This window comes from Cydia pomonella, chromosome 6 (assembly GCF_033807575.1).
Source record: "Cydia pomonella isolate Wapato2018A chromosome 6, ilCydPomo1, whole genome shotgun sequence".
Taxonomy (NCBI): domain Eukaryota; kingdom Metazoa; phylum Arthropoda; class Insecta; order Lepidoptera; family Tortricidae; genus Cydia; species Cydia pomonella.
In genome coordinates this window covers 20,805,047-20,819,534 of record NC_084708.1, presented here as the reverse complement: position 1 = coordinate 20,819,534, position 14,488 = coordinate 20,805,047, and the positions used below count along the sequence as shown (strand labels likewise).

At 37.8% G+C, this 14,488-nt stretch overlaps 1 protein-coding gene across 1 annotated transcript in view; it reads right to left on the bottom strand.

Annotated features, from left to right (window-relative positions):
- LOC133518568 (uncharacterized) overlaps positions 1-13,775 on the bottom strand; it is a 49,539-nt gene extending 35,764 nt beyond the window's left edge. Inside the window, exon 1 of the mRNA XM_061852230.1 lies at positions 12,866-13,775. Coding sequence (XP_061708214.1) covers positions 12,866-13,534 — 669 coding nt within the window. The 5' untranslated portion in view covers positions 13,535-13,775. The remainder of the gene's footprint in view (positions 1-12,865) is intronic.
- Positions 13,776-14,488: the final 713 nt, after the last annotated feature.

Here is a 14,488-nt window from a genome sequence, read left to right as displayed (position 1 = left end):
GGGCATGTATTAGTGTGAGGAGCACAGATATCTGTTCCTGGGTCATGGGTGTTTTGAATGTATTTAAGTATTTTTATGTTATATATATCGTTGTCTGAGTACCCACAACACAGGCCTTCTGGAGCTTACCCTGGGACTTAGTCAATTTATGTAAGAATGTCATATAAGATTTATTTATTGATAAAGATAGTTTCGGAAATCAAACTATATATATTATATCTATATCATTCACCGAGATTCAATCCATCTCCATCGCCTTAAACACGTACACATTTTCGCATTTATAATATTTTTTCTTATTTTATCATCAGGTTTACACACCTGTTTCGGTTAAAGTTTCTAAAAATCGTTCCCAATACGCCAGAGGAAAATATTTGTCTGAAATTTATTTCACAAAAAAAGGAAATAGATTGTTTCAGTGACCGGAAATAGATGACGACTGACAGCGCGACCCCGGGGCCAATTCGAACTTACATTGCTATGTCAAAATTAAGTAATTTTGATATCATTGGCCCGGTGCGCCTCGCGGCCTCGTTCGTTCCACCGTAAGTACGAATAAGTCACTACGTGCGAAATGCACGCGGGAAAGATAGCTAAATGACATCATTTTGATATCGGAATGTAAATTCGAATTGTCCTCCTGTGTTTTTTGACCGTTCGATATATCATCGTTACATCGTTAGTGAAAAATGGAGGTTTGTGTCATGTGGGGTTATGTTGAAATGTATTTTATCGGGTTGAGTTTTTATGTCAGTTTGAGGTTTTCTGTGCTTGCGTTTTTCAGTGTCATGTTTTTACAATCTTTTAACTTGCCCTGTATAGTATGTAAGTATGTTTTAACCACACCAACTGGTAAAGGCCCTCTTGATTGTTCAGAAACTAATGAGAAAGTTGTTTATAACATATATGGGGTAAGGTAATCAGACGCAAATTTTGAGTTATTTCCTTATGGGTGGAATCTACTTTTAAATGATGATTTTGAGTGATGCATTTTTTATTACGTTCATTGAGATTTGATTTTGTTTGATTTTTTTGGCATTTCATATTCAGTATTTTCCTTGTGTTGTGAAAATTGTTGTGTTTCACTCTGAGGCAAAGTTTGTTTAACCCAATGAGGTACATATATAACTAGAGTCGGCATCTGTAATAAAATGTTTCGACACCTAAATGAAGTGACGGCACTTCATTGCGTTTAGTACGTCTCCGACTACTGGCGCGATGCCACGCATGTAATGAAAAAAATAAAATAAAAAATAATTAAGAACGCCTTTGTGTGTTATGAAAATGTATTCTAATAATATCAAGAAAATGTAATATTTTTCTTGATATTATTATATAGCCATATAATAACAATCCACTGCGAAAAAACTCTTGTTTTAAGCTCATTAAAATTATTTTGAAACGTCACTTTAAACACTCGCGAGGGTACGCCATTTTCTTTGACGCAAGGATTACATTTCGCAGATGTAACACGTAGGTAATAATGATTACCTACCTTATTGTTTGCAGAATATTATACACAATAATGATATATTACTCTTTATCTCGTAATTTTTTGTAGTGTTTTTCTTACATATAAAGAGTATATTATGCCATAAGCGGGATTTGATCTAAATTGCTACGCGTACGAGAGTCAAATATAGAAAGACTTATATGACCTTTTTTAAATTATAGAGTGGTGATAAATTAAAACACGGCCGAATTACCTATTTGCACGTGTATCGTACAACGTTTTACAGGACATATGGCTCTTTAAAGTTTCGACATATGCACGGAAAGTGCTCATTCCCGCACTGTAAATAAATACGTTTATTAAACTCCACAACAGTAATATTATTAAACTCCACAACATGGTACATAAAAAAACCGGCCAAATGCGAGTCGGACTCGCAGAGGAAGGGTTCCGTACCATTACCTATAAAAACGGTCACCCATCCAAGTACTGACCCCGACCGACGTTGCTTAACTTCGGTGATTGGATGAGAACCTCGAGATTTGAAAGAAGTATTTATTTTATTCTGTTTTTGGTATTTTATGTTGCTATAGCGGCAACAGAAATACATAATCTGTAGAAATTTCAACTGGCTAACTATCACGGTTCATGAGATACAACCTGGTGACAGACGGACGGACGGTCGGACAGACGGTCGGACGGACAGCGGAGTCTCAGTAATAGGGTCCCGTTTGACCCTTTGGGTACGGAAGCCTAAAAAATCGGCCAAGTGCGACTCGGGCTCGCGTACGAAGGGTTCCGTACCATTATCTAAAAATCACTTTTTTTGTATGGGAGCCCCTTAAATATTTATTTTATTCTGTTTTTAGTATTTGTTGTTATAGCGGCAACAGAAATACAGCATCTGTAGAAATTACAACTAGCTATCTATCACGGTTCATGAGATACAGCCTGGTGACAGACGGACGGACGGACAGCGGAGTCTCAGTAATAGGGTCCCTTATGACTCTTTGGGTACGGAACCCTAAAAGGAAGGCAGACATAAAAAAAAAAATTTGGACGCTAAAATAGGATCGCCGCTAAGCATAAAGCATAATGGCTGGTTTTCTGTGGGTTTGACTGACTTAATCTAGAGCTAAATGGCGACACGTACGCCAACGACGCACTAGCACACATGTAGCTAACTCTTGCTGCTTCTTCTGAAATAAATATCTAAATCAGTGTTGATGTCCTGATAATTGAGGTTTCTTGCAGCAGTGCTGCACGGTGACTCCGCAGTGGTGGGGGTGGCTGCTGCATTTGCCAACCAAATGTCAACTTTACGGTAACATTCCTTACTTTACATTATTGTTTATATGTATTAATATGCAGTGGTTCATAAGGGCAATCACACCTGCTGGAGATCATGTTCAAGATGGTGTGTGGGATGATGTTCAATCCCTCACTCATTTTATCAAGGAGATAAACAATGCCATGGCCGGCGTCAACAGCGCAGCCCGGCGCAGTCGCCACTCGAAAGTAACATTTAGTCGCTGACCGCTCAATATATCATCGTTAGTGCCAAATGGACGTTTTTGTCCTTCATGGGGTTTGTTGAAATATATTTTATCGGGTTGGCTTTTTGTTGCAATATCGTTTAACTATCGTTGCTCCAAACTGAATGGCACCGTCAGCCTTATTTTAAAACAAAATGGTGACTACGTACCTAAATATTTTACATGCTCGTTAGCATTGTTAAGTATTTTTCGTAACACGACTTTAATAACAAAACTTCCGTGAAACACAGACATATTAAAAAAATTAAAAACATCGGCGCCAGTCTGCCAACGCGAGGTCCCGAGGTTCTCGGTATGGAGTGAAACATGTCGAGCGATTTTCGATTTAAAATACGTGAGTGACCCGTTTTAGTATACAGGATGATTCAGGAGACGTGAGCAGGATCAAGCCTGCATATTCAGTAAATTATCAGCAACTGTTTCGTACCAGTATTTGTGAGATTAACGTTAATTTAGAGTTTTATTTTATTTACGATATTTATGGTCACCCTCTTTGTTTTATCCATAATAAGTGCTAAATTGAATGTCATCGAAGAGTGTGGTTACTTTTATAAAATCGTATCTCACTCAAGTGTGACATTTTATTTTCTTCATAATCAAAGTGCTGTCATAACGGTTAAAGAGGTTTTATCTTTGTTAATTAAGTATTGTAGGGTGTCCATGATTGTAGATAATCAAATTTGTCCGTAACAAAAAGTTAAATAACAGATAAAAAGCGTGATTGTTTTACTTAAATATGATGGTGAACGATAGAACGATTCATTAACATTTACTGATTGTGTAGGCTTAGTCCTGCTCACGTCTCATGAATCACCCTGTATTTAATAGGGTTCAGTCTGTTACTGTATGGTTTGTATCAACCACTGACTTAATGAAACCAGCACTGTTATAGTATGTCAAACTTCATATAGCCGCATTCGGCTTTGTTCATCAGATTTACTTGGTGATTTTTTGACATTTCATTATCAATTTCAGATCAATCTGGATTACATGGTTTTAATTTCAAATGTAGTGAGTGAATTTTTACTTACATTCTTAACATGGAGTCAAATCTTACGAGCATGATTAGATTTGAGCCAGGTCCCTATGTCCAATCGGACATGAGCAACCTAGTCGGGTTAAAGTTTAGCAATTAGAATAGGGACCGTGCGCGTTGAAGGATCTGCCATCTTGTGGCCTGAATCGGAACAATAAACATGTACATTCACACGTCACGTGTTTTCTTGTGCATAGTAGGTTCTGCCATCTTGTGGGCTACGTCGGAACAGTAAACATCACATTTACGCCTCGCGCCAAAAATCTGACGGCTCCTGTGCTGTCTCCTACAGTTCATGCACGCTCCTTATACTTACGACAAGTGGATGACAAATGTAATGTTTTGGTACCATTAAGGTGACATTCGGATGTCAAGTGCAGCCATTACTGTTGTGACATTACAGCAGAAGAAAAAATATAGATACAGCGGCGACATAAACGCTCACACGCTCAGTTATGCAACGGCACTTGAAATCCAAATATTACCTTTATGCTGATATCGTTTCAAAGGTAAAAGTTTAAACTACAGTTTGCGATAAAAGTTTGTATCAAAAACAATTTTTTTTTTTTCAAAAAACTGTTTTACAAATGTAACTGACTTGTTGAAACAGTTTTATAGGAAAAATACCGTGATTTTACGCCGCTGAATAATTCAAGCCCTGCCGGTTCACCGTCAGTTAACTTACGTTGTTACTGATACCTAAATAAAGTACACTCGAGCTTCAAAGATACGTAGGTATTGAGTTTGATATATTAACACTTGGAAGCTTTAACTATAGGACTGATGGTGATATCTGTTAATTTCCTTAATAAAATGAGTGACGGATTGAAAATTCTAATCGCGGCAGTAAAGATCCATTTATATCTACAGATATTGGCATTGCCTGACAAAATAATATTTTACTATAACGATAGATATAAATATGTTACTAGAGTCAGATCAAGTTGGCAGCGGTTTTGACAGCCCATACAGTGTAAGGGTTATATTATAATTAGTATAGGTTTAACTGACATAGGATTTAGGGAATGTACACTCACATTATGGACATGGTTCGAAATAAATAAATTGAATTGAATTGAAATATTAAAGGACATTATCACACAAACTGAAGTAAGGTCAATAAGGCTTGTGTACTCAGGAACAAATATTTATGCTCATCACACAAATAAATGCCCTTACCGAGATTTGAACCCAGAACCATCGGCTTCTTAGGCAGGGTCACTACCGACTAGGCCAGACCAACGGTGTAATATGCTCAGAAAGTCAAAAATAAAAACATAATTTTAGAATTCGGTTCCAAGTAAGCTGGCTCCGCTGACACATTATGAGGAATTTTGAGGTAAAGTACTCAAGCGTTTCCCGCCGACGTCAGCTCCAAACAGTCAGAAATTAATCAAAAGTAAAGCAATTACTCTAGTTTCACTTTACATTACAAATGCTACAAACTCGAAAACAAGATCACTTTTGATTCAGTAGTTCAGTACATTGAACACTGGCCGGAGGCAGACTTCAATTGATTGCTGCTCGAAATTGGAAATTCCATTCAAAGCAATATCGTTGAACGGCCGGTCTGTTAGGTGCCATCGTGAAAAAACACTAACGAGTGCAGTGCATGTGCAAAGAAAGAAAAACAAGTGACTGCCTCAAATCTTACTTTGATATCAGTTTTTATTGATAATTGCATAATTATTATATTTTTATAAAAACGGGACTTAATCGCGTACATTTAAGTTTTAAAATTACATGCGACTTTTTGAGTCCAGCAATGTCCCCGTGGTTTCGGAGAAGATGAGCTAAAGTTGATATAAACATCTACGAGTTTTTAGAACCACTGCGGGCACTTGGTCTTTTTGCACACCCTAGATTGTCACTCGGTCAACACACAACACTCACGATAGTCACGATGTTTGCTTTTTCCCGATACGTTTTTTCTTAGCTAGACATCCTGGTGTTTGATTGACAAACGAACCCAAAGAAATGGTACTTACAATCGTCGGCCTTTATCGGTCAGTTTATTATTTAGGGCCAATCATTTTACCAATACTGATAGACGGCTGAAGTTTCGGATTCACATTCGACAGGTTTCGGCACAAAAATCATGTTTAGGACAAAGGTTCAGCTTCGGCTAAAAACTGGTGGTCCTCTCAGCTGCGCCAAAACTGAATTTTTGGTAGTATCAGTCCGAAGTATCGGTCACGATTTCGGCAGGTTTTAGCATTAAAATCATTTTTCGGTTGAAGGTTTGATTTCGGTCAAAACTAGAGCAAAAATCTGGTAGGATACTACCCGATATCACCCAATATCGAAAATCAGTTCCGGAATAGGAAACCGTTCGATATTGTAAGCCCTAGACCCAATATCGGAAATCAGTTTCGGAATTGGAAATCGTCCGATATTGCAAGCCCTACTCGATACCCACAAAGACAGTCCATAACTTTGGTGTTACTCTCTTTTCCTTAACGTCCTCTTCGTGTCTTAAATTGGAACAATTCGAACCCCTTGTTGTGCATTGCTCCGAATAATTAGATGTAACAGGGTTTTCACTCACAGGCCAATTATGTTAGGTAAAATTGGTTACAAAGGACCATTATATAGTATGTATAGTATGTGTGTGGGTCTCTTTCTTTGCCTTCGTTCTGTTACATATTACATGTTTGTCAAATTCGCCATGAAACGCTTAAAGTACTGGTAATGTTGTATGTAAGTTTGAGGGAGTATCTTACCAGTATGTCAAATACGACTTCAAATAAGTAGCAAAGCAAAGTCAATGTGTAACGTCACTAAAGGGTAATTTGCTACTTGGTAAATATCCATAATTAATAACAAAACAATATCATGATGCCATCAATATATTGATAAAAGTAACGTATACTCATCTTTAGGTCAGTTAAAATCGAAGGAATTAAATCGACTTCATAAGAATCATGAAGTAATGTAGTTGAAGTTTAAAACGCTTGAAATTATGAGTAATGTAGTTGGAGTTGAAAAATTAAAATTGTCAGCAATAAAAGCTTAAATAAAAATTTGGTATGAATACAGTTTGAGGTCGGAGGAAGGACATAGGATAATGTTCACGCCGCTTCGCTACGTTTACCATTAATTATACGTTTATTCTAAGTTCAACCTTGTTTCCACCACACAGAGCACATATTTGCATTGTATCGAGCCGCACCCAATCATAACACTTTAATATCGCGTGATATGTATAATTAACCAATCGCAGCTCCGCATCCTCACGACACATATGCCGGAGCCTTCAGCTCCCTACACTTGCTTTCCTATCGCCACACAAACCACACTATTCAATGCTCCATATTTGTATCTCAAAAACTGTAATCAAACAGTTATCTCTTAATTTTTGGTTTGCTTTCAAAAGTAAAGTCTCTAACTCCTTGTTCCTATCTGGAACAAAATGGCGACCGCGACAGGACCTGCAGCTATTAATCAGATTTAGATAATCTTCAGACGAAGTCGGAGGTACTGGTCAAAATAAACCCGAGGACCCCGTGCTATTTTAGCGTTGGCACTCTTGCCTTTCCAAACATTAAATTTTACTATAAAGAAGCCATACCAAACAGCGAAATTGTCGCAGTCGCAAGCTGTACCATGCGACCAAAACATCGTAAGCGCCGAGAAATTCATGGCGCTTACGCGTTCAAGAGTAGGTCGCGAGATTCACGCTTCGCTTCTATAGTTTCTTGTCGGTTTACAACAACTGGCCTAAAACACTGGTTTTCTGTGCCGGTTCTATTAGTAGTAATAATAGTTCAATGTTTCCATATCCAAATTAATTTTGATATAATTAGGCCGGGTACGAGCCAGGATTAGAATTCAAGACCTCCGGTTTCAAAGTCGCACGCCACTGAATACCTACTACTTAGTTATAGCATTATTTATCATTTTCCTCCACCGCAAAGAGATTTGTAGAGAAATATCTATGTCCGGTAGACGAAGGTGAAAGCAGACGAGAAAGCCGGTTCCAGTTCGATTCTTCGAAGTGGCAGATATAAGGAAAATCTACGATTTACCGCAAATACGAGTATAATAAAGAAAGAATAACATAGAAAGTTAGTATTTTTTGTATAGTGACAAAAATAGTTATTGTTTTCTGGAAAGTGTTAGTCAATCTGTGTAAGAATGTCATATAATATGTATTTATTTATATTTATATTTAAATCTCCACATTATGAATCCCTTAATGCCTTATGTAATTGAAAATATTTGTTTGGCTATTAATTGTCTGAAGGATATAAATTCTTTTTACATTACCTATTCGGAAAATTACTTTTTCTAGGAGGGATCTAAGCCCTTACACCTATAAGCACCTCGCTGCACTCGGGATTCTGTTGTAGGATTCTTCGCTTCGTTCAAGATTCAATGTGGGTACCTATTATACTACTACCTACGCGCACGCCGTACCTGAATAAATCATTTTATTTTTATTTTGACATGACACAATCTACTATTGTAGCTTTGTTTCTAGTTCGCCATTACTAGTAATAAAGCTCGGATAAATGCTCCGTACTTATATATGTTAAGGATATTAATCAAACACCAAGTTCGGGCTGAGACTGACTCGTACTTTATTTGCTTACCCACATGCATGATATCACAAATATCAGATCTACCCACAACCTCCTTTTTATGCAATGAAATTACTATATATATTATCCTTTTCTAAAGAAACAAAAAAAAAAATGATATAACTTAGCAATTAAGTACCTTCCTACATATCTATGTACGCCTATTCTTACACCTTACACATGCATTTTCAACATCTATTCTTTACAAGAATAAAGAAAGATATGAACTTAAAAAATAAATACATAATTTTAAACATGGAATTATCACTATTTTTATTCACAATAATAGAATTTATATTCCTTGTATTTTAAACAGTAATGATATTTATTCAAATCTATAGAAATTTATAGAATGACTGCACCTGAAAATGGTTTCTAAGAAGGTACATGTATGTAAATAGTAGGCTACATTTTCATTGTTATACGTACATACAACATAATTTATGAATTAACATGCATTATTATTATTATTTTTTATTAATGATAAAACGTATAATAATTATTATTATTACCTACAAATTACAATTTACCACGGATTTATTATGATAAGATAACACGTTTTCATTAATGGGTAACATTTTAAACATGATTAAAAAAAAACATAAGCCAAAGGCATTGTTCATTACATAGTGACATTTTTATACAGATGTTTTATTTATTTATAATAATTATTACATTTGAAAGTATTTATTTTTACCATGACTTGGTGAGTCATCACTCTGCACGTTTAGTAGCCCCATCGATCAGGTGGTATGACCGTCCTGCCGGAACGAGTAATATAAAGATTATTGTTTGCATTATTATCATTAGACACTGGGACCGGCCGAGAATCGATTGCAGTGCAGTCGTCCGACCGCTGCATAAGTGATGCATTCGAGAGTGACGTCATCGCGGCGTTATCAGTTGGAATGTCGTCATAAGGCAGGTGGCACACAGGGCTTTCAGATTCAGAATCCGAACGATTATCGGAATCACATATTAAGTGACGCCGGTTTCTTATTAAAATCCCTCCTCCTATTATTTGTACTGCATATGATCGTATTCCACGAATCGATTGCACAGTACCGTTGACCCACCTTTTATTTACCCTAACTTTTACCTTCTGACCTGGTACAAGAGGAGTTAAATCGCGAGCACCTTTATCATAATAGTCCTTTTGTTTACTCTGGCGTAGTTGAAGCTCGGATCTAACATGCTTTGGAACTTTAGGTCTAAGAAGTTTCGGTGGGCAAGGAACTATACTTCGCATTTTGCGGCTGTTAAGTAATTCGGAAGGAGAAGCGAGTGAACTACTTACGAGTATAGGGGTATTCAAGTATTCCAGCAAAGCTAACCTAAACTCTGTACCCTCGACCTGCGTTTTCTTGAAAATCTTCTTAACCGTTTGAATAGTTCGCTCCACTTGTCCATTTGACTGGGCGTAATGGGGCGAAGAAGTGACATGCTGAAATTTCCATGATTGAGCAAATAACTTAAAGTTTTGGGAACTGAATTCAGGGCCATTATCAGACATAACTATATCTGGAATCCCTTGGCGACTAAAAATCATCTTCATATGTTGAATTACGTTATCAGATGTCAAAGACTTTAATTCTACAACTTCTACATATTTGCTGTAGTAGTCAACCACTATTAAATATTTTTTATCATTCCAGTGAAAAAGGTCGGTACCGATTTTTGACCATGCTCTGCTAGGAACCTCATGCGAAATGAGTGTTTCCTTTCTATTTTCATTTTTAAATAATAAACAGGGTTGACAATTGTTGATTAAGTCTTCTAACTGTGAATTTATATTTGGCCAAAACATTATTTCACGAATTCTCAATTTACATTTTTCAAGACCAAGGTGACCAATGTGCACCCGCCTTAACATTTCACTACGCATAGCGGAGGGAATAATTATTCTATCACCCTTCCATAGCATACCGTAAGCCTCAGTTAATTCATCCCGGTATCCCCAGTAGGCCCTAACCTCATCACATACCTCTTGTTTGTTATTCGGCCACCCATTTTTTATATACTTTGCCAACAATTGTAATTCCGTATCCTCTCGTGTTAACCTCTGAATTTGCAAAAAATGTGTGTCTACAAGCGGGTTATTAACTGCCACAGCACAAACTTGCGCTCGGGCATCTAGGTGATCACGCGGTTCTGTTATCGGCGCACTGGCCGGTTCTACAGCGCGCGACAGCGTATCGGCTATGAACAAATATTTACCGGGCTTGTAAATTAATTTAAAGTTGTACGGTTGTAGACGCAAAAGCATTCTCTGTAGACGTGCCGGAGCCGATGCGATTGGTTTGCTAATAATACTGACAAGTGGTTTGTGGTCAGTTTCTATAGTAATATCGCTTCGACCGTATATGTACGTATAAAATTTTTCGCATGCGTACACGCAAGCCAAGAGCTCTTTTTCAATTTGAGCATATGATTGCTCAGCTTTAGTCATAGCACGTGACGCGTAACTAACAGGCAAATTATTTTGCATAAGGCAACATCCTAGACCGTTTTTACAGGCATCTACTGAAATCACTACGGGGGTGTCCAAACTGTAATATTGTAAGATAGGAACACTTGTCAAGCATTCTTTAAGACTATTGAATGATTTTTCGTGCTCATAATTCCAGTGCCATTCCACTTCTTTCTTAAGAAGCTGTCTCAAAGCATGATTCCTATCTGATAAATTGGGTATAAAATTACCAACATAATTAACCATACCTAGAAAACGTTCTAAGTCCTTTACGTTTAACGGACGGGGCATATTTCTTATCGCGGACGTGTGCGCATCGTCAGGGTAAATGCCGTGAGGGGTGATCTTATGACCTAAATATTTAATTTCCGATAATCCAATTTTACATTTATTTAAATTCAGTTTTAAATTTATTTCTCTGCATCTGTCCAATACCATTTTCAACCTACGGTCATGTTCCTCCTTAGTGCTCCCGTAAATTAGTAAATCGTCGACAAATAAACATACACCTGGAATATCATCGAAGTGCTCATACATTTTTTTATGAAACACTTCCGATGCAGATGAAATTCCGAAAGGAAGACGCAAGAATTTATATCTACCGAAACTGGTATTAAATGTACAAAGATCTGTACTATCAGCATGTAATTTTAGTTGCCAGAAACCCTGTTTGGCATCTAAAGTACTGAAATACTTGGATCCACCTAGGTTAGCTGTAATTTCGTCCAAAGTAGGCAGTTTAAAATGCTCGCGCTTGATTGCTAGATTTAAATCACGTGGATCCAAACAAATCCTAATGTCCCCGTTGGCCTTTCTAGCGACTGTCATGCTGCTGACCCAATCTGTTTGGCCCTCAACCTTTGCAATAATTCCGTCTTTAACCATTTCGTCCAATTTACACTTTACTGAATCTTTCAAGGCCAACGGAAGCTTCCTAGGTGCATGCACCACTGGTCTAGCGCTTTCGTTAAGCTCAATTTTATAATGCCCTGGCATACAACCTACCCCTTCAAAAACGTCACTGTACTCTGTAAAAATACTATGTTTAAAATTACTTTCCACATCACTTTTTACCTCCAATACTAACTTTACTAAATTTAACTCGCGACATGAATCACGACCTAAAACAGGTGGCGAATCTACATCGGCTATTATAAAATCTACAATATAGCCACGATTTCTGTGCTGCACCTTTAAATTACACTGGCCTACAACTTTAATGCCCGTACCAGAATAACCCGTTAATCTGACTAAAGAAATGGCTAACTCTCGCTCATGTAAGCCTAAATCTCGCAAACAGGAACGCGGGATGATGTTAACGTCGGCCCCAGTGTCCAGTTTAAACTTAAACTTACGATCATTAATCGTCAAATCGACAGACCAATCATTTTGAGAATCAGAAAGATAGTATACTACTCGTACCTGATCGGTTGAGTCATCCGCTCGAATCTCGTAAATTGTGCACATCCGGGAAAAGTGATCAAATCGGTTGCAGTTCAAACACCTCTTTCCTGCAGCAGGACATCTAGAGCTCCCATGTTCATAACCACACATTGAACACCATGCACTACGCTCACTACCACGACCGTGTTTATGCGTTAGCTGATTTCGTTGCATGGGTGGATCCCAGCGCTGCTCTGGCGCAGGCACGGCTGGCTGGTGAGCGGGCGGCGCACGAGGACGGGATAGCTGCTGCCTACGACCGCGGGGCCACCCGCGCGTTGCACCTCGATGCGCGGGCGCTCCTCGCCGAGATACCCACATTACCCGATTTACATCACTAATATCACTATTCTCTTCACAAGCCGTTTCCCGCACTACTCCTTGATGCCCAAAATAATCTCGTTGTACCGCATAGGCATGATGCTCCACAGATTCTTTTTTTATGGCTCCGGCCTGTACCTTCGAAATTTGCGCAACATTACAAATATCTAATGATTTCTTCAGAGTTAAATCTGGTTCCCGTAGTAGTCTTTCCCGAATCGCGTGGTCCTTTATTCCACAAATAAGTCTGTCCCGAATTAAAGTCTCCATTAGGTCTTTAAATTCACACGAACTCGCCAGTTTTTTTAACTCGAACGAATATTGTTCGATAGACTCGCCTTCCTTTTGATCGCGAGTAAAAAATCTGTGCCGCTCAATAGTTAGATTCTTTTGAGGTAGGAAAAATGAGTCAAACTTATCCAATAACTCCGAGTATGTCGTTATCGATGCTTTATCAAATTGCTCATGCACTTCCCGGCACTGCTCGCCGATGATATGTAAAAGGATGCTTAATTGCACTTTCTTGTCTTTCTTCGACAGCTCACATGCTTCATAATAAATGAGAAATGAGTTCTTCCATTTTTCCCACTCTTTTGATAAATTTCCCGTCGTAACATTTTCTAAACTATTAACGAACAAAAATGGCGGCGGCGGTGGCAAAATCGAGTCCATGATTATAGTTAACACAATTACTTTCACAAATTGTCACCAAATCGTATCTCCTACAGCACGTATACAGACAGTTAACTACGTGAACCGTAAAACACAATTACTTTAACAATTTTCAATGTAGATTCTTTTATTTCGGCTGCGCCATGTTAAGGATATTAATCAAACACCAAGTTCGGGCTGAGACTGACTCGTACTTTATTTGCTTACCCACATGCATGATATCACAAATATCAGATCTACCCACAATATAAAACTTGTTATAAGATTTTTAAACTCATTATTTACTTTGATTAGAAGGTCGATTAAATCGTCCACTTAAAATATATCTGGGGGTACGGTAGTGCCCCCGCCAAGACAAGCCAAGCGAAGCGTAAGGGCACTACCTACCTTTTCTCGAACCATTTCGACGCTTTTTAGGGTTCCGTAGCCAAATGGCAAAAAAACGGAACCCTTATAGATTCGTCATGTCCGTCTGTCTGTCCGATTATGTCACAGCCACTTTTTTTCCGAAACTATAAGAGCTATCGTATATTGTTCAAACTTGGTAAGTAGATGTATTCTATGAACCGCATTAGGATTTTTACACAAAAATCTTTTTTCATCAAACCCATTAGGATTTTTACTCAAAATCTTTTTTCATCAAACCCATACGTGTGGGGTATCTATGGATAGGTCTTTAAAAATGATATTGAGGTTTCTAATATCATTTTTTCTAAACTGAATAGTTTGCGCGAGAGACACTTCCAAAGTGGTAAAATGTGTTTCCCCCCCACCCGTAACTTCTAAAATAACAGAATGAAAAAAAAAAAAAAATATGATATACATTGCCATGCAAACTTCCACCGAAAATTGGTTTGAACGAGTTCTAGAAAGTAGTCTTTTTTTAATACGTCATAAAATAAAAATATTTATTTTTTTCATCAAACCCATACGTGTGGGTTATCTGTGGATAGG